This window comes from Moschus berezovskii, chromosome 6 (genome assembly GCF_049115385.1).
Source record: "Moschus berezovskii isolate FMDL1 chromosome 6, NW_MosBer_1.0, whole genome shotgun sequence".
NCBI lineage: Eukaryota > Metazoa > Chordata > Mammalia > Artiodactyla > Moschidae > Moschus > Moschus berezovskii.
The window spans coordinates 47,749,689-47,769,438 of record NC_142465.1 but is presented as its reverse complement, the minus strand read 5'-3'; the positions used below and the strand labels follow the sequence as shown (position 1 = coordinate 47,769,438).

The following is a 19,750-nucleotide window of genomic DNA, read 5'->3' as shown; positions in this document are numbered from 1 at the left end:
ACCTCATGCGACTAGTTGACTCACTGGAAAAGAGTCTGATGCTAGGAAGGATTGGGGGTGGGAGGAGACGGGGACGACAGAATGAGATGGATGGATGGCATCACCGACTCAATGGACATGAGTTTGAGTGAACTCCGGGAGTTGGTGATGGACAGGGAGGCCTGGCGTGCTGTGATTCATGGGGTCGCAAAGAGTCGGACACGACTGAACTGAACTGATAGGAATTAATTCAGCCTCAAGGTTAAGTTGCTCACCATATCAGAGCTCTGAGATCGGAAAAATCTAATCTGTTCACCACTGCCTCAGATCCTAGATTGGCTTTAGCCTTCTTGAAAAGGAAAATAATTCTAACTTACTGTCGGAAAGAGATTCATACTGAAAATCTGTAATCTGAGGTTAATATGCTTTAACTGATAAACTCAATTTTCCTTTCATGTAGTGTGTATAATCACTAACAATTGTCTTTATGCCAACAGAAAGGGGAGAAAATAATAAAATAGTCTCTCAAAACTTGAAAGGTATTAAAGTACAAAGAGTCTTCCTGACTTGGAAAATTTCCAAACCCTGCATCTTCTTAATTTATTCAGAAAATACAGAGTGAAGTAAGCCAAAAAGAAAAACACCAATACAGTATCAGTTCAGTTCAGTTCAGTCGCTCAGTCGTGTCCGACTCTTTGCGACCCCAGGAATCACAGCACGCCAGGCCTCCCTGTCCATCACCAACTCCCGGAGTACACTCAAACTCATGTCCATCAAGTCAGTGATGCCATCCAGCCATCTCATTCTCTGTCGTCCCCGTCTCCTCCCACCCCCAATCCCTCCCAGCATCAGACTCTTTTCCAGTGAGTCAACTTGTTGCATGAGGTGGCCAAAGTATTGGAGTTTCAGCTTTAGCATCAGTCCTTCCAATGAAAACCCAGGATTGATCTCCTTTAGAATGGACTGGTTGGATCTCCTTGCAGTCCAAGGGACTCTCAAGAGTCTTCTCCAGCACCACAGTTCAAAAGCATCAATTCTTCCGCGATCAGCTTTTAGCCTTGACTAGACGGACCTTTGTTGGCAAAGTAATGTCTCTGCTTTTTTATGCTATCTAGATTGGTCATAACTTTCCTTCCAAGGAGTAAGCGTCTTTTAATTTCCTGGCTACAATGAGCATCTGCAGTGATTTTGGAGCCCAAAAAAATAAAGTCTGACACTCTTTCCACTGTTTCCCCATCTATTTCCCAGTGATGGGACCAGATGCCATGATCTTCGTTTTCTGAATGTTGAGCTTCATGCCAACCTTTTCACTCTCCTCTTTCACTTTCATCAAGAGACCTTTGAGTTCCTCTTCACTTTCTGCCATAAGGGTGGTGTCATCTGCATATCTGAGGTTATTGATATTTCTCCCGGCAATCTTGATTCCAGTATACTAACGCATATATATGGAATTTAGAAAGATGGTAACCTTAACCCTGTATACGAGATAGCAAAAGAGACACAGGTGTATAGAACAGTCTTTGGGACTCTGTGGGAGATGGTGAGGGCGGGATGATTTGGCAGAATGGCATTGAAACATGTATATTGTCATATGTGAAATGAATCACCAGTCCAGGTTCAACACATGATACAGGATGCTCGGGGCTGGTGCACGGGGATGACCCAGAGGGAGGATAAGGGGAGGAGGGAGGTGGGAGGGGGGTTCAGGAAGGGGAACCTACGTACACCCGGGGCGGATTCATGTCAATGTATGGCAAAACCAACCAATATAATATTGTAAAATAAAAAAAATAAATAAATAAAAAAAAGAACAAAAAAAGAAAAACACTTGGGGTCTTCCTATAATTAAACTTGCTTTATTTACCCCTTGCTTGGAAATACCACATAAAGGAGTGCTTCAAACTAACAGATTAGGAACTCAGTTGCAAAGTACTATACCAGTAAACTAACATTTGAAATCCAAGAAAGAGAAGTCAAGAATTCTATGATTCGGTGTTTCCATATTCATCAGGAAGTGAATATGAATATATGACTGAATTTAATTAAGAGTATATTCATTTGGGACTTGCAAGTCAAGAAAAAGAAATGTTTATATGTTTTGCCAAGTGAATACTCTGATGCTTCAAATTGTAGGTCGAAATAGTTCTCCAAGTTTGATATTTTGATAGCAGTATGATTTTAAAAAGAATCTTTTTAAAGGTCAGGAAAAGAACAGAGACTGAGGTATGCACAGGCGAGGTGGGGCGTGGGCGTGGAGGGAGCAGCAGAAAGAATTAGGAGAGCAGGACGCAGTTCTAGAAACGGTACCTGTCCCAGAGTGGGTCGGCACGCCGCTGTAGCCTCGCACAGCGCTCCTGGAAAGCTCATCTACGCATTCCGAGATGGGCCAACGGTGGCAATACTCCTGAGGAGGGAGCCAGAACAGAGAGGATTCTGCTCTCCGTTTAGAGCGAGAAGACGGTCCTGATGGGGAACACGGTGTCTCCTTCCAGGACTGTAAGCCTCTGCACTCGCTCCCTTGGGTCCTTACTCAGCCAGCCCCAGCCTTGGGCACATAGAGTTGGGGTCGGCCCGGCCGCCCGAAGACCTGCGTTGCCGCGTGGTCCACCCAGGACCCAGGAAGCGAGTTTCCTGGGTCGGGGCGGGTCGCAGGCTCCTGCCCTCAGCGCTCGTTGCCTCCACCGCAAACTCCGCCTGACAGCCTGTTTCACTGCCGACCTGCTGCCCTCCAGGCCCGGCTGGGGCCGGCGAGGGTGGGCGGTGTCGGGGTGGGGGTGATCGTGGGATGCTCCCGGGCAGTTGGGAGCGCCGGGACCCTGAAGTCGGACCGTTACCGCGCTCGCCCGAGGGGAGGGGACGGCGGCAAGTGCCGCCTCCCGCCCGGCGGCGCGCGCGCCCCGCCACGCGTGGGAACCGGCGGCCCGGGGCTCTCCGGGGCGCACGCCGCTCGCCCCGGGGGCTTCCACCCCTGCCCGCCGGGTGCCTGCGGCCAGTCTCCCCGAGAGCGCACGCCTCCCGGCCGCTGGCTTGCAGCTGGCTGACCAGTCCCCGTTTGGAGTTCAAAATTCCCGCCGCTCCACTTGCACTACACCGTCTCCCTCGTTTGTTTTTTGGTTTTGTTTTTAAAGTGTCGCTCCGTTAAGTTATATTGATCCTAACCTCTTCTCGCGGATGTCCCTCCCAGGGGAATGTAGCGAGAATCCCGGGCGCCAGCGCCGCGCTCCCCAGCGCCTGCCCGCCCCTCGCCCACGGGAAACGCCCCGGGGCGGGGCGGGAGGGCCTGGTCGGCGGCGGGTGGGGCCCGGCGGAGCTGCTCCCGCGCGGGGGAGCCCCGGGGCTCGCCTCAGCCCTGCAGCCTCTGCCCTCGGGGCAGCTGCCAGGCGCGTCCGCGGCGCGGCGGCCGGCGGGCGATGGAGACTGGGCGCCGGCGGGCGAGAGGAGGCGGGCTGGGGGAGGCGGGGAAAGCGCGGGGGCGGAGGCTGGCAGGGGGCGCTGGAGGCAGGAGCCGCCCGTGCGCGCCTCGCGCCGGAGGGTGCAGGAGGCTCTGAAGCCTCGGCCGCGCTGCGAGCCTCTGGGGCTCGGGCGGCGGCGGGGAGGTGGAGGGGGGCGCTGCCGCCGCCGGGGGGCGTCGCCGGCCTCGGCCCCTTTGTTCTCGCGCGCGCCCCCTGGCCGCCCACTCCCCTGCTGGCGCGCGGCGGCGGCTCCTCCCGCCGAGGCAGTCGGGCTCGGCGCCGGGGGCGGGAGGGGGCGGGGGGAGCGCGCCCGCCGCCGGGAGTGGGGGGCGATGGCGAAGCTCCGGGTGGCTTACGAGTACACGGAAGCCGAGGACAAGAGCATCCGGCTCGGCTTGTTTCTCATCATCTCCGGCGTCGTGTCGCTCTTTATCTTCGGCTTCTGCTGGCTCAGTCCCGCGCTGCAGGATCTGCAAGCCACGGCGGCCAACTGCACGGTGCTGTCGGTGCAGCAGATCGGCGAGGTGTTCGAGTGCACCTTCACCTGTGGCGCCGACTGCAGGGGCACCTCGCAGTACCCCTGCGTCCAGGTCTACGTGAACAACTCCGAGTCCAACTCCAGGGCGCTGCTGCACAGCGACGAGCACCAGCTCCTGACCAACCCCAAGGTAAGGACGCCCCGGGAGGACTGCCTCGCTCCTACGGAGATGCTGAGGTTTGGGGGAGCATCAGTGTTAAACGCTGCGCGAGGTGGTTCGGAGTATGCAAACGTTACCAGGAGGCGACGAGGCGTCGCGGACTATGCTTAAACCGGGAGTAAGTACATCGGGGAGCCCGGGGGCCCCCGGTCCTTCAGGAGGGTTTGTGTGCGGCGACCCGTGGTACCCGGAGGCTTTCCTTACACACCTGTCTTGCCTGGTCTCAGATTTTGAGGCCTTGGCCCAGCTTCGGTTCGGGCCCTACCGGACGGGCTTTGCAGAAATGCGAGGAGCCGAAAGTTAACTTTTCCTCAGATTAAATCCAGTGCATAGCGGGGATACCACCAACTCCGGCGCATGGTCAAGGTCCGAGCTCCCACTGGCCGCGTCCAGAACTCGCCTTGGGAGGTTGCAGGGGGTCCTTTAGCCCTTTGAGAGGTGTTAGAGGTTTCCTTACCTTTTCACTCTAGACAAATGTTTTTAACTTGGGATACAAAGATGAGCTTTCGTGGGTCGACAAACGACGAAATCAAATTCTGTGGAGATCCATCTTGGGCGGGTACGGTGGACTCCTAGTTGTCACGAAGTAGATTCTCAGAAGGGTCTAGAGGAAGCCTAGGTTCTCCGTGTGTCTAAGAACAATTGGGAGCCATCTGGGGAACGGTAAAACTCTGAAAATAGAAAAGCCTCCGTGAAATGTACCGAATATGCCTGCCTTGGCAACTTTTTCCGTTCTCGCAAGCAAAAAAAGAAAAAAAAAAAAAAAAAACCTGGTTAGGACTCGAGGGATGGAAAGCAGAGAAAGGGAGACTCAGAAGACCGTTCCCAGTGGAGAAAAAACTTATAAAAAGCAGTGTCCTCAGTCTGTGAACTAGTTGAGCTTTGTAGTACACCTGCTTTTGCAAGAAGGTTTTCTTTCTTTTGTTTTTTCTTCTCTTGGCCTTTTTTTTACTCTTCTGATTACTTAACTATCAAAGAAAAGGTATGTATCTTCTTTAAAGTTACTGACATCTTCCCTGTTTGTTAGAGCAGTGCTTGAAGAGCAAGAAAACTGTTCAAAAGGGAATGAGTCTTGTGTACACAGGAAAACTTTCCTTACATATGACAGGATATAATTATAACAATCCAAAAGAAGAATCCTATATCAATATTTTTAAAGTATTTAAAAATAAGCTTATCCTTTCTCTGCAGCAAAACTCCTGTTCTTGTCTCCTAAATAGTTAATTCTTGAATTTGGGAAATTTTTAAAAGAGAATTCCTTTTTTTAAAAAAAGAATGACTTCTCTTAAAAAAAAAAAAAAGATGTTCTTGCTGACAAAGGAAGAATATCTTAAAAATGAAGATAATAGCTGAGTAGTAAGTATAGAAATACATAATTCAGAGTATAAACTTCAAAGTCTCGAAGAAGCAATCAGGTCTCAAAGACAGATGTTGTAAGTTAGGCAGCCCAATGCTCAGGAATTTCAAAACAAATTGCAAGGCTTTAGGAACGTCACTTTTTTTTTTCACGATTTAGCCATTAATATAAAAGAAAGGTGTGGAGCAGTAGTAGTAATTTAGAAATTATATGGTAGTTTATCATTTAGAAGGTGTTATAATTGGTGAAACATTGCGATTAGTTTAAGATTGTGGTTCAGGCACTAATAAATTACATATACATATTTCACTAAGTGGCTAATACCTAATCAAGACATTGAGAAGACAGAATTTACTACACAAAGAATGCTTCACAGTTTCCAGGTAATTTTGTAGAATCTGGCGGAAAAAGTAAATTGGGATCATTAGGACATAGATTTCTAAATCACTTGGAAAGAGTGGTAATGGCTTATATTTAATCCTAAGATTTGATCTCTTTTTGTTGCAAATAAAGTTTCCTTCCAGTGCCAGTTTGGATCCTGGCAATGATTGCTTTGAAGAAATATCTGAACAAAATAAGATTTTTTAAAGTAAAGCATTAAAGAAATGACAGAACTGGAGAAAGATACATTAATGTTACAGAAAATGATGAACAGCATCCCTTTCGATTTAGTCAAGGTTTCCTCAGCCAAAGCAGTATATATCTCTTTATGCAAATTATGATTGCATTGGACCATTTATAGAACATTAGACGTGTTCTTTTGCAGTCACCTTTCCACTTTTGAGCAATGAAATGCTCAATTTGGAAATTCTTATAAGCAATTAGTGATGGAAAAATTCAGCGTAACCGAAATATTGTGCCAGAGCCCATCACATAAGCAGAATGTTTCCACAGTGCCCTTGCAGTTAAGCAGTACCCACCACTAAGTGCTGTTGCATCTTGGCTACCCAGAACTTACCTCTTTATTGAAGTCCTGGGTTCCCCACCCATTCTCTTTGCAGAATGTCTAGATTCCCTACAGTGTATTAGATCCTGATCACCTCCAACCTTCTCTGCTTTATGACCCACTGCCACAAGAAGCCATTTGGGAGATTTCTTCTTAGAAAAAGAGAACAAGGACGTTCTCCCCTCCAATGAGTTTACTACATTAGTTATAGTAAAAAGCAGGGAAGGGGAAAGAATAATGGAAATATATAACGTATTATGTTGCAGACTACTAAAGAGATAATGTGAATAAATTTGACCTTTGACTAGTAATTTCTTTTTTTTTTTAAATGTAATACTGTTTATTTAACTTCAAAAACATTTCAACATTCTAAACATACAAAAAAAATAACAGAACATTGCAGATCGTGTTTAGTACAGAAGGTTCTTGAACTTTCACTGGTGCAGTGGCTCTTGGACAATGAACAGTTCTACAGTTTGTTTAAAAAAAAAAAAAGTTTAAAACTACCACACTTAAACTAAAAAGGATCCAAAACACTTCTCATGCCTGCTGACCCCCCCACCCCTTTCCACATCTAAGAATGGCAGCGGGATGCTATGTCGCTATATACAAAAACAAGACAATCTGAAGCTAAATGGATGCCCACTGCGGTGTCCACAGGTCCAGCCCCATAGTGCACACCCTGAGCTACAGCCCTTCCGGAAGGCATTGCCCCCACAACCTCCACACCAAGCAAAGAGCATCAAGAGTGTGTCTCGGTTGCTTTGTTCTTTTTACAAACTATAGATATGTACAGTTGAGAACTCGGGATTTCTAGCCAATGACCATAGAATTAACACACCACCTTACAAATTAAAAAAAAAAAAATGCCAGAAACATCTTTAAATGCCTTGTCACACCAACAGCAAAGTGCACAGAGTGAGGAGAACACGAGAGCCTTTTCATTTTAAAAATGTTTGGAAATATGTACAACTTTGATACAGTTTCCAGGTGCTCCGGACACCCATGGCCACTTAATGTAAACCACTGACAATTGCTAGAGCACTTTGAGAGACTAAGATATGATCATGATCCAACTGGGTAATTAAACCTAATGAGGGCAACAGACACGTCTTGGGTGAGAGGTGTGTCAATCAAGGCGCTCCCTACTCTAAGGTATTCACAAGGAGACAGATCAACAGTTTTTTTTTTTTTATTCATCCTCTTCCTCCTCCTCCTCCTCCTCATCCTCTTCGTCTTCCTCTTACACCTTTTTCCGGGCAACTTTAGCAGCACCCTTGGCGCCATCAAACTTCCCTTTAGACTTATAGTCTGCGACATCCTTCTCATACTTCTCTTTCAGCTTTGCTGCCTTGTTGATGTATGGCTGCTTCTCACTGTCACTTAAGTTATTCCACATCTCGCCCAGCTTCTTTGCCACATCTCCAATAGAGATGCCAGGGTTTGTAGACTTGATCTTGGGGCGGAATTCAGAGCAGAATAGGAAAAATCCAGACGGTGGTCTCTTGGGGGCATTAGGGTCCTTCTTCTTCTTGCCTCCCTTAGCTGGTCCGTAATCCTTCATTTCCCGATCATAGCGCACTTTATCCGCCTTTGCCATTTCATCAAATTTTGACTTCTCTTTCCCGGACATGGTCTTCCACCTCTCAGAGCATTTCTTGGAAAATTCAGCAAAATTGACAGGGACCTCTGGGTTTTTCTTCTTATGTTCTTTTCTGCACATCTGCACAAAGAAGGCATAAGCAGACATCTTGCCCTTTGGTTTCTTGGGATCACCTTTAGCCATCTTGACTGTATTGTTTGCTAGTCTGGGCAGCGCAGGGCACGACGCACGGCTCAGCGCTCCACAGCCTCGCGCTAGCTGCCTCCACAAGAGCCTGACTAGTAATTTCTTTAAAATATCTTTAAGTCCTATTCAACTTATGTTTTGAAATGTATCCTTGTTTCCAAAGCAGAAACTGTATCCAGTCATGTAATGTAGTTCAGTTCAGTCACTCAGTCGTGTCCGACTCTTTGCGACCCCATGGACCGCATCATGCCAGGCTTTCCTGTCCACCACCAATTCCCGGAGCTTACTCAAACTCATGTCCATCGTGTCCATGATCCATCCAACCATCTCATCCTCTGTCAACCCCTTCTCCTCCTGCCTTCAGTCTTTCCCAGCATCAGGGTCTTTTCCAATGAGTCAGTTCTTCACATCAGGTGGCCAAAGTATTGGAGCTTCAGCTTCAGCATCAGTCCTTTCAATGAATATTCAGAACTGATTTCCTTTAGGATGGACTGGTTGAATCTCCTTGCAGTCCAAGGGACTCTCTTGGGCCTTCTCCATCACCACAGTTCAAAAGCATCAATTCTTCGGCACTTAGCTTTCTTTATAGTCCAACTCTCACATCAAAACATGACTACTAGAAAAACCATAGCTTTGACTAGATGGACCTTTGTTGGCAAAGTAATGTCTCTGCTTTTTAATATGCTATCTAGGTTGGTCATAACTTTTCTTCCAAGGAGCAAGTGTCTTTTCATGGCTGCTGTCACCATCTTCAGTGATTTTGGAACCCTAGAAAATAAAGACTGTCACTGTTTCCATTGTTTCACCATCTATTTGCCATGAAGTAATGCAAGGAGATCCAACCAGTCCATTCTAAGGGAGATCAATCCTGGGTGTTCATTGGAGGGACTGATGCTAAAGCTGAAACTGTAATACTTTGGCCACCTCATGCGACGAGTTGACTCACTGGAAAAGACTCTGATGCTGGGAAAGGTTGGGGGCGGGAGGAGAAGGGGACAACCAAGAATGAGATGGATGGATGGCATCACCGACTCTGTGGACATGAGTTTGAGTGAACTCCCGGAGTTGGTGATGGACAGGGAGGCCTGGCGTGCTGTGATTCATGGGGTCGCGGAGAGTCGGACACGACTGAGCGACTGAACTGAACTGAACTGAACTGAATGGAACTGGATGCCATGATCTTAGTTTTCTGAATGTTCAATTTTAAGCCAACTTTTTCACTCTCCTCTTTCACTTTCCTCAAGAGGTTCTTTAGTTCTTCTTTGCTTTCTGCCATAAGAGTGGTTTCATCTGCTTATAGCTATTTCTCCCTGCAATCTTGATTCCAGCTTGTGCTTCATCCAGCCCAGCATTTTGCATGATGTACTCTGCATATAAGTTAAATAACCAGGGTGACAATATACAGCCTTGATGTATTCCTTTCCCGATTTGGAACCAGTCTGTTCTTCCATGTCCAGTTCTAACTGTTGCTTCTTGACCTGCATACAGATTTGCAGGTCAGGTAGTCTGTTGTTCCCATCTCTTGAAAAATTTTCCACAGTTTGTTGTGATCCACACAGTCAAAGGCTTTGGCATAGTCAGTAAAGTAGAAGTAGATGTTTCTCTGGAACTCTCTTGCTTTTTCGATGATCCAATGGATATAAGCAGTTTGATCTCTGGTTCCTTCAAGTAATGTAGTACTTCATGTAATGTAGTACTCAAGTCAGTTATCCTAATTATCAAGTCAAGTCCTAATTATCCACAGGGCAGTGATCTGCTCTTTGAGTTTACCGTTGCAAAAAAAATCCAAATTTGGGGTCAGCTTCCTCTGACTATGGTTCTTATCACTGGATTATCTCTTTGTGACTAGCTGTCGTGTATGCTAAGGGTTTCGGTTCTCAACCATGGCAGTCCATTAGAGTCACTGGGGGAACTTTAAAAAGAAGTTCAGATGCCTGAGTCCAGGCTTTAGAGATTTACACTTGGTCTTGGGTGTGTCCTGGGCACTGGTAATTTTTAAAAAGTTCTACAAGTAATTATAGTCTGTAGACAGAGTGAAAATAAACACTGGCTTAGAAAATGTCTTCATCTGTTGTTCAAGAAAAGTAAAATAAGAACCCAAAGGATTCATCATGATTAATATTTGTGTGTTTAGGTTAAAAGATGGTACTGATGCTACTGAATATAGAGAGTTGGTATGAAAGGAAGGACTCAAATTCTGAAGGAAAAGAAGAGAATCCTTTAAAATTAGTTTAATGTAAATGAAATGAACTTACGGAGTTCCAAACATTTGCCTTTGCCTCATTGTAGACATTGGGTGGCCAAGAAAAGATGAATTATTAAAACTGGCCTCTTGAGAGACCAGAGAAAGTAGGTGATTAGAGGCTGTATTTTTGAGTTTTCTTTCTCTGATAAGAAAAACCTAAAAAGAGAGGACAAATGTCTATTTCTAAGAAATCAGTACTACTAAAAACCTAAGAGAAATGCATTGAAGAGAAGAAAAACTTACACCAGAAGTGGAAGAGGCTTCAAGCTTTAAGACTATCCTCTGAAATTGGATGTAATTAACTATAGGCCTTCGTGGCTTAGTCACCTTCTTGGTACCCTTCTCATCCATTCTAGTGTGCCCCTTCCCCCAACACACACACTCCCTGTATAGACAGTAAGGTCTGCTAGGGTTAATTTCTGAGCTCCATTCTTGAGTCAGATGTTCAGTGTGATATACTTTGTGCTCTAGGGAGTCCATCCTATCAAAATTAATAAAAGGCTAATCTGAATTGTGACAACTTATCTGTAGCCTTTATTTCTCCATGAAAAAAGTGGCTTACTGTGGTTGTTTTTCCTCTGGTGATAATATGAAATAATATTGGGGATGTACAAAAAATTTAAGTCCACAAATACTTCTTCAGCATCTATTAAGATCAAAGAACTGGGCAAGAAATGGGAGGATGTACAAAGATGAGTTCATTTAACAAATATTTATTAAATGCCTGGTTAGGTGCTAGGTGTGTTTCTAGGTTTTAGGACTGGAATAGAGATCAGAAGAAGATTTCTGGAGCTTACATTTTGGTGGAGTGACTGACAAGAAATCAATTCATAATGTACTGTCATGTAATGATAGATGGGCAAAGAAAATTTAAGCAGCATAAAGGTACAGAAAGTTATGGAAGGAATGAGAGCTGTCCTTTTGCATAGGATGGCCAGGGAAGGTGGCTCTGATGAAGTGATATTTCCACAGAGACATGGACATGAGAGGATTATCAGTGGCCTAAGGGACATAGAGGAATGAATCGTGTGGCTCTCCAGAGAAAGAGTGTTCCACAAGCTGCAGGAACAACAAGTGCAAAGGCACTGAAGCAGGCGTGAAGAATAGTGAGGATGACGGTGAGTGAACCGAGAACAGTGGGAGATGAGACTGAGGGTCTCAGAAAACTTTATCAGGACTTTGGATTCTAGTCTAAGTGTGATGGTAAGTTATTTGACACTAGGCCAGACCAAGATATAATCAGACGTAGACTCCAGTGTTCTTGCCTGGAGAATCCCAGGGACGGGGGAGCCTGGTGGGCTGCCATCTATGGGGTCGCACAGAGTTGGACACGACTGAAGTGACTTAGCAGCAGCAGCAGCAACAGACTTTTAAAAAATTTGAATGATCCATCTGGATGCTGAGATGAGGATAGAATTTGTATGGGGGAGGAGTGTTTGTGTACGTGTGCATGCTCACTTGTGCAAGGTGAGAGCATCAGAGGCAAGATTGGAAACAGGGAGTCCAGTAGGACAAACAAAAGGTGGTGGTGACTTAGATCAGGGAGTAGCATTGATAAGGTCCGCTGCTGGATTGGATGTGAGGAAAGAATAAAGATGAATCCAAGGTTTGTGGTAATCACAACTGAAAAAGGGAGGTTGTTTTATTATTATAAATAGGAAAACTGAAGGAGGAGTGATTTTGGAGGTCGGACACAACTGAGCACACACACACAAACACACTGCATGAAAAGCAGGTGTTCAGCTTTTGATATGCCTAGCTGACTTACGGGCTTCTCCGGTGGTGCAGGAGACTCAGGAGATGCAGGTTCGATTCCTGAGTCAGGAAGATCCCCTGGAGTAGGAAATGGCAACCCACTCCAATATTCTTGGCTGGAAAATTCCATGGACAGAGGAGCCTGGTAGACTACAGTCCATGGTGTTACAAAGAGTCGGAAATGACTGAGCACCCTTGGAGGCAACTGATGTACAAATGAGGATGAATTCTTCAGTTTCTGCCCTCAAGGAGATCATTACCTAGCAGACAAGATAAGAGCACCATAACTGTCAAACATCGAGTTCTACTGGGAGGTGCAAACAACATGACAAACATCTAAAGGGGAATGACTAGGGGGAATGCTTCCTGGAGAAAGAAGCATTTGCCATGAAATTTTGAGAATGAATAGAATTTTTATCTTGGGAGGAAAGATGAGGAGAAGTGAAGAGACCATCAAGGAAGAGAAAAATGCCAGGAGCAAGGCTCCGGAGCTGTGGAGTATGGGGTGTGTTGGGGAACCAGCAGATAGACTGGTGTGGCTGGAACCTAGGGGGCCAAAAAGCAGAGGTCTGGGGAAAAGGTGTGCATGCATGCTAAGTTGCTTCAGTCATGTCTTTGCAACCCTATAGACCATATCCGGCCAGGCTCCTCTGTCCATGGGATTCTCCAGGCAAGAGTACTAGAGTGGGTTGCCATGCCCTCCTCCAGAGGATCTTCCCAACCCAGGGATTGAACCCATGTCTTTTAGCCTCCTGCATTGGCAGGCAGGTTCTTAACCACTAGTGCCACCTGGGATAAGGCAGGAGAGTAAATTGGGGCCAGTGATGTAGAGGTCCTTGACAGACAGGATGGGTTTAGTGAACATTGGGAACCCATGGTTGGAAGAATCTATGCCCATGTACCAAAGATGGTCACATACTAATCCCTAGAATCTGTGAATATTTTATATTATGCAGCAAAGGGAAGTCAAGGTTGCAGACGCAGTTAAATTTGCTAATCAGCTGACCTTAAAACAGGGAGATGTGCTGGTGGGCTCTAGAATCACAAGCACCCTTAAATGTGCAAGAGGAGGTCAGAGTGATGCAATTTGAAGACGACTCAACTGACTGTTGGCAGCTTTGAATACAGAAGAGGGACATGAGCCAAAGAATGCAGGCGGGAAAAGGCAAGAAAATGGATTCTTTCTTTGAGGCTTCAGAAAGGAGTATAGCCCAGCTGGTGTCTTGATTTTAGCTTAGTGAGACCCATTTTGGAATTCTATCCTCCATAATTGCAAGTTAATACATTTGTTTTGAGCCAATAAGTTTCTGCTATAGCAGCAATAGGAAACTAACACAGAAGCCAAGTAAGGCTTTTGAGTAGGTGACTAATATGATTAGATATTTGAAAGCCTGGTCAGGTTATGTCCGCCTATTACAGCTCTTTGCAAACAATCTACTCTGCAGACTGCTAGGATCTTCCTGTCTGAGAGTACTTAACCATGAGCCACCTCTGGCATCCATTTGTGGATGCTGTTTATGAAAGTCTTCATTATTTGTAAGAACTCTCAAATGTATCTCAAACTCTAATCAGAAACTTTTTACTTTTACATGAGAGGTTTGTGATATTGCAATATATTTCAGTTTAAGTTTTGGGGAAAATGCATATATTTTCCATTATTAAAAACTTACCTCAAAATTATAAAGCTTTTTGTAAGTTGTCAGTTTCATTTATCTGAAATGTTTGTAATACTCATTTATGAGTGAAGGTGTCACTTAATTTACCTTGGGTTTAAAATTGTTTTCTCTGTCTTTAGCAAAATTTTGTATTCAATTGAGTTCCTAGATAAACAGTACATTTATATTGCAATTACCATAAATACTCACAGTATAATACTGAACAGAATGGTTTTCAATATTACATATGTTTCTAACTATTCCTTATGCTGTGCCTTTGCTATTCTCTAGGACACATAAACTAATGTGTAAAAATTTGTAATTAGAGTTGTGGTAATATCCTCTTTTCTTTTAAAATAATCAGTTATAAAATTGAAAATCATATGTTTATTAAATTATTTAAATCTGTGACCATTTTGGTAAATAAACTAATCAAACTAATTTATTTCATGTATTTGCTTGGTTGATTAGCAGAATCCATCAGATTGGGTCACTGAAAGTTCTCTGTACCTTGAAGCACATGTGAAGAAATATCCATTCATCTAACTGATGCAGTAGACCAAATGGACTTTGAAACCCTATCTGATGTCCAATTTACTAGTTATAATTTAACAACATTGTAGAGGCACTTACTGATTTTGTATCTTATTAGTGGAAATTATCAATCAGTTCAGTTCAGTTCAGTCACTCAGTCACGTCTGACTCTGCGACCCCATGGACTGCAGCACGCCAGGCTTCCCTGTCCATCACCAACTCCCAGAGTTTACTCAAACTCATGTCCATTGAGTCAGTGATGCCATCCAGCCATCTCATCAATATATCCTGTAAAATTAATTTCTAATCTCGGAAGTTTAATACTTTTTTCCTGTGTAATAAATAAATTTACATAATTGTCCTTATTGACACAACTTTATTTTAAAATAATTCTCATGAATAAAAAGCCAGAAAATAATACTGCTTACTGAGACTAAAATCTTCTATTCTGATTATAATTATCTTCTCTTTCCTTTGTTACAAGGATAAAAATGGCAAAAGAATATCATGTTTATCTCTTTAAAACCAGCTTCTATTCTAGAATCTTTTGTTTATATCAATGGTATCATTATTCTCTGGTATTAATACTTTGTCTGATTTTTACTGCCACTGTCCTGGTCAGTTTGCATTCCAATCCCAAACAAAGGCATTGCCAAAGAATATTCAAACTACCGCACAATTGCACTCATCTCACACACTAGCAAAGTAATGCTCAAAATTTTCCAGGACAGGCTTCAACAGTACATGAACCATGAACTTCCAGATGTTCAAGCTGGATTTAGAAAAGGCAGAGGAACCAGAGATCAAATTGCCAGCATCTGCTGGATCATTTAAAAAGCAAGAGAATACCAGGAAAACATCTACTTCTAGCCTCTTGATGAAAGTGAAAGAGGACAGTGAAAAACTGGCTTAAAACTCAACTTTCAAAAAACGAAGATCATGACATCTGGTCCCATTACTTCATGGCAAACAGATGGGGAAACAGTGGAAACAGTGAGAGACTTTATTTTTGGGGCTCCAGAATCCCTGCAGATGGTGACTGCAGCCATGAAATTAAAAGACGTTTGCTCCTTGGAAAAAAAAGCTATGACCAACCCAGACAGCGTATTAAAAAGCAAAGACATTACTTTGCCAACAAAGTTCTGTCTAGTCAAACCTACAGTTTTTCCAGTAGTCTTGTATTGATGTGAGAGTTGGACTATAAAGAAAGCTGAACACCAAAGAATTGATGCTTTTGAACTGTGGTGTTAGACTCTTGAGAGTCCCTTGTACTGCAAGGAGATCCAACCTGTCCCTCCTAAATGAAATCAATTCTGAATATTCATTAGAAGGACTGATACTTAAGCTCAAACTCCAATACTTTGGCCACCTGATACTTTGCCACCTTTTCACTGGAGAAGACCCTGATGCTGGGAAAGATTGAAGGTAGGGGAAGTGGATGACAGAGGATGAGATGGTTGGATGGCATCACCGACATGATGGATGTGAGTTTGAGTAAGCTCCTGGAGTTTTTGATGTACAGGAAGCCCTGGCATGCTGCGGTCCATGGGGTTGCAAAGAGTCGGACACGACTAAGCTACTGAAGTGAACTGAACTGTTCTGGTCAAAGATATTACAGTTTGCTTTGGTTATTACAGTGTCTTTTCACTAATCCCCTTTTTCTTCCTTCAAATCAGTGATTCTCAAAGTGTATCAGTGGACAAGAAACATCAGCATCATTTGTGAGCTTGTTAGTGATGTTCTCAATACCCATCCTAAACCCACTGAATCAGAGATTCCACCCTGGTTTCTGATTTGGTAGTTCTGTGTTGGAATCTAAGAATTTATACAACAGAAAATAATTACCAAGCTAATAGGTGGGGAAAATGAAGTAATGTAAAACAATAAGTTTAGAAAAATGCAATAAAAGAGAGTAAAAAGACTGTAGACAGGTAGAATAAATTTTAAAAAGTAATAATCTACTCAATGTTATGTGGCAGCCTCCTACCCTAGGAAGGGAGTTGGAAGAGAATGGATACATATATATGTATTGCTGAGTTCCTTTGCTATCCGCTTGAAGCTATTACAATATCATTAATCGTCTGTACGCCAATAAAAAATAAAAAGTTAAAAAAATAAGATAGAGTTAAACCCAAATTTATAATTATATTGGATATAAATGGACTAACTCTTCCAATTTAAAGGTAGAGATCATAGACTGGAAAGCACACTATACAAACATCAATACCCCCATCAAAAAAATGAAGAAAGAAAAACTGGAGTACTTGTAAATATGAAACACAGGAGACTTTGAAACAAAAATGTGTCACTAGAGCTAAAAAGAGACATTCCATACTTATAAAAGTTAATTCAATAAAATATAACAATTCTGTACTGGGATGTACCTAAAATATTAACTCAAAATACATTAAAACAAAAAAATAAAGCAGAATATATAGAAATATCTTGAGGGAGAAATATACATGTCTATCACGATGAGAGATTTTAGGACATTTCTGTTTCTAACTGGTAAATACTCAGACAACAGTAATATTAATACACATCCGACAGATTTGAGTAACATGTTTTAACAATGGGCCCAAGTGATATTTATAAATTAATATATCCAGTAGCAGCACAGTGCACATGGTTTCAAGTGCCCACATAATATTTCCCAAAACTGATCACATTTGGGCCATAAAGCAAGCCTTAACAAAGTTCAAAGGAGTGAAATAATGAATATTATATCCTCAGTGAAATTAAGGTAGAAATGATTAAATTTTACTGAGAAATATAGATAGTATAGGAAGTTCATCAGTGAATGTGTGAGCTTATGAATAAATGATACCTGAGCAATTAGCTCTACATAAAAAAGAAATAAAATTTGATATATGCTTCATACCCATAACAACAAATTTTAAATGGAATAAAACCTAAAAATGAAAAGAAAGCTTTCAGAAGTTAGAATAGGAAAATATCTTTATGATATAGGTCTAAGAAATATTTTCTTAAATAAGGCTTAAAGAACAAATCCTAAAAGGAAAATATTGATACATTTGAACATGTTAAAACAATGATTTACATATGACTAAAATTATTGCAAACAACGTGAGAGTGTAAGCCACATACAAGTAGATGATAATGGCAAAAACAAGTAATCAACTACATTTATGAAAATGTCTACAAATCATTAAGAAAATGATGTTTGACGTAATGGGAAAATCAGTGAAGGTTATGGACAGTCAATTCATGAAAGAACCCAAATGGTCAATAAATGTGAAATAATTCTCTGTTCTAGTAATCCTAAAAGGAAATTCAAATGACAATCATGGAATGCTGTTTCACACCTATCAGGCTGACAAAACATAATATGCTTCATAAGACCAAGTAATGGTGAGGATTTGAGAAAATGTTAAGTCCTAACTTATTGCTGTAAAGTTAGTTCAACCACTTAGAAAAATAAACATACTATGTGGAACTGAAGTTGTGCATACCTGACAATCAATATGATAGCTAAGCAAATGACAGCAATTTCCCTTCAAGGGTGTTTACCATAAAAAAACTAACACATGTTCCAGAAGTGTGTGTGAGGATTATCATTGCAAAACAGTTTGTAGTAGTGAAAAAGTAGGAACAATCTAACTGAAGTAATTAGGATATTGGATGGGATGCTTTAACAAGAACCTAATAAAAGTAACCTAAACAAACAAACGGGCTTCCCTGGTGGCTCAGAGGTTAAAGCGTCTGCCTCCAATGCGGGAGACCCAGGTTCGATCCCTGGGTCGGGAAGATCCCCTGGAGAAGGAAACGGTAACCCACTCCAGTATTCTTGCCTGGAGAATCCCATGGACGGAGAAGCCTGGTAGGCTACAGTTCACGGGGTCGCATAGAGTCGGACACGACTGAGCGATGGAACAGAATGGAAACAAACAAACAAGCAAAACCCTAAGGAAGTACCACATCCTAAGTTGTTTCAGTCGTGTCAGACTCTGAAACTCCCTGGACTGTAGCCCACCAGGCTCCTCAATCAATGGGATTTCCCAGGTAAGAACTGGAGTGGGTTGCCATTTCCTCCTCCAGGGGATCTTCCCAACCCAGGGACTGAACCCATGTCTCCTCCATCTAAGGAGGTACTAGGTATTTTCTTTTGTAAATGGCTGAGCTTGTAAGCAATCTATGGAGCTAAACCAGTCTAATCTGGAAGGTCATTCAAACATCCAGTTTCTTACTGTCTTGTTGCTCTTAACTTGTCCCTTAACGTGTTTTTCCTAACTTGCATCACATCTGCCTTGTGGGCAGAAAGAATGAAAGAGGAAAAATAAAGGAAACACAGCTTCCTGTAAAAAAGATATATTTCAAGTGTTGTAATGTTTGCCCTTTTAATGTGTACAGTTTTTGGTATAGTCACAAAGTTGTGCAAGCATCATTGCTAATTTCAGAGTATTTCCGTTGCTCCCAGAGGAACTCTCATGCATATTATTTCTCACTCCCAATTCCCCCAACTTGGTGGTGATATATAATTCTTTTTATATATTCCAGAATTGGGTTTGCTAGCATTTTATTGAAGACTTTTGCATCTATATCAAAAAGTATATTGGTCTGTAGTTTTCTCCGGATATCTTTGTCTGCTTTTTGGTACCGTAGTAACAGAATGAATTGGGGTGTATTCGCTCGTTTTTTTTTGAGAAGAGTTTGTGATACTGCACTGTGGTCAAGCGGGATTTATTCTAGGAGTGCAAGGTTGGTTAAGCATAATAAAATCAATACAGCATGTTAACAGGGTAAATGACAGAAATCACATGCATATATATATGCGGAAAAAAGTTGACAAAATCCGTTCATGACCTAAAACATCAACAGACTAGGACCTGAAGGGAATTTTGTCAGCCTGATAAAGGGGAACTATGAAAAACCCACCATTCTAAAGGAGATCAGTCCTGGGTGTTCATTGGAGGGACTGATGCTAAAGCTGAAGCTCCAATACTTTGGCCACCTCATGCGACGAGTTGACTCACTGGAAAAGAGTCTGATGCTGGGAAGAATTGGGGGCAGGAGGAGAAGGGGACGACAGAGAATGAGATGGCTGGATGGCATCACCGACTCGATGGACATGAGTTTGAGTGAACTCCGGGAGTTGGTGATGGACAGGGAGGCCTGGCGTGCTGTGATTCATGGGGTCACGAGGAGTCGGACACGACTGAGCGACTGAACTGAACTGCACTGAGTATCATGCTTAATGATGAAAGAATGAAAACTTTCCCCCTGAGATCAGAAACAAGATGAGGATGTCCATTCTTCCTTCTCCTGTTCGACATAGTAGTGGAGGGTTTTGGTCAGGACAATTAGGTAAGAAAATGAAAC

The 19,750-nt window shown here is 43.1% G+C and overlaps 1 protein-coding gene and 1 pseudogene across 1 annotated transcript in view; one reads left to right on the top strand and one right to left on the bottom strand.

Annotated features, from left to right (window-relative positions):
* Positions 1-3,628: 3,628 nt before the first annotated feature.
* The window catches only part of KCNMB4 (potassium calcium-activated channel subfamily M regulatory beta subunit 4), a 79,333-nt gene continuing 63,211 nt past the window's right edge, over positions 3,629-19,750 (top strand). Inside the window, exon 1 of the mRNA XM_055394798.2 lies at positions 3,629-4,099. Within this exon, the coding sequence (XP_055250773.2) occupies positions 3,764-4,099 (336 nt within the window). The 5' untranslated portion in view covers positions 3,629-3,763. The remainder of the gene's footprint in view (positions 4,100-19,750) is intronic.
* LOC129536559 (high mobility group protein B3 pseudogene) lies at positions 7,296-8,233 on the bottom strand (annotated as a pseudogene).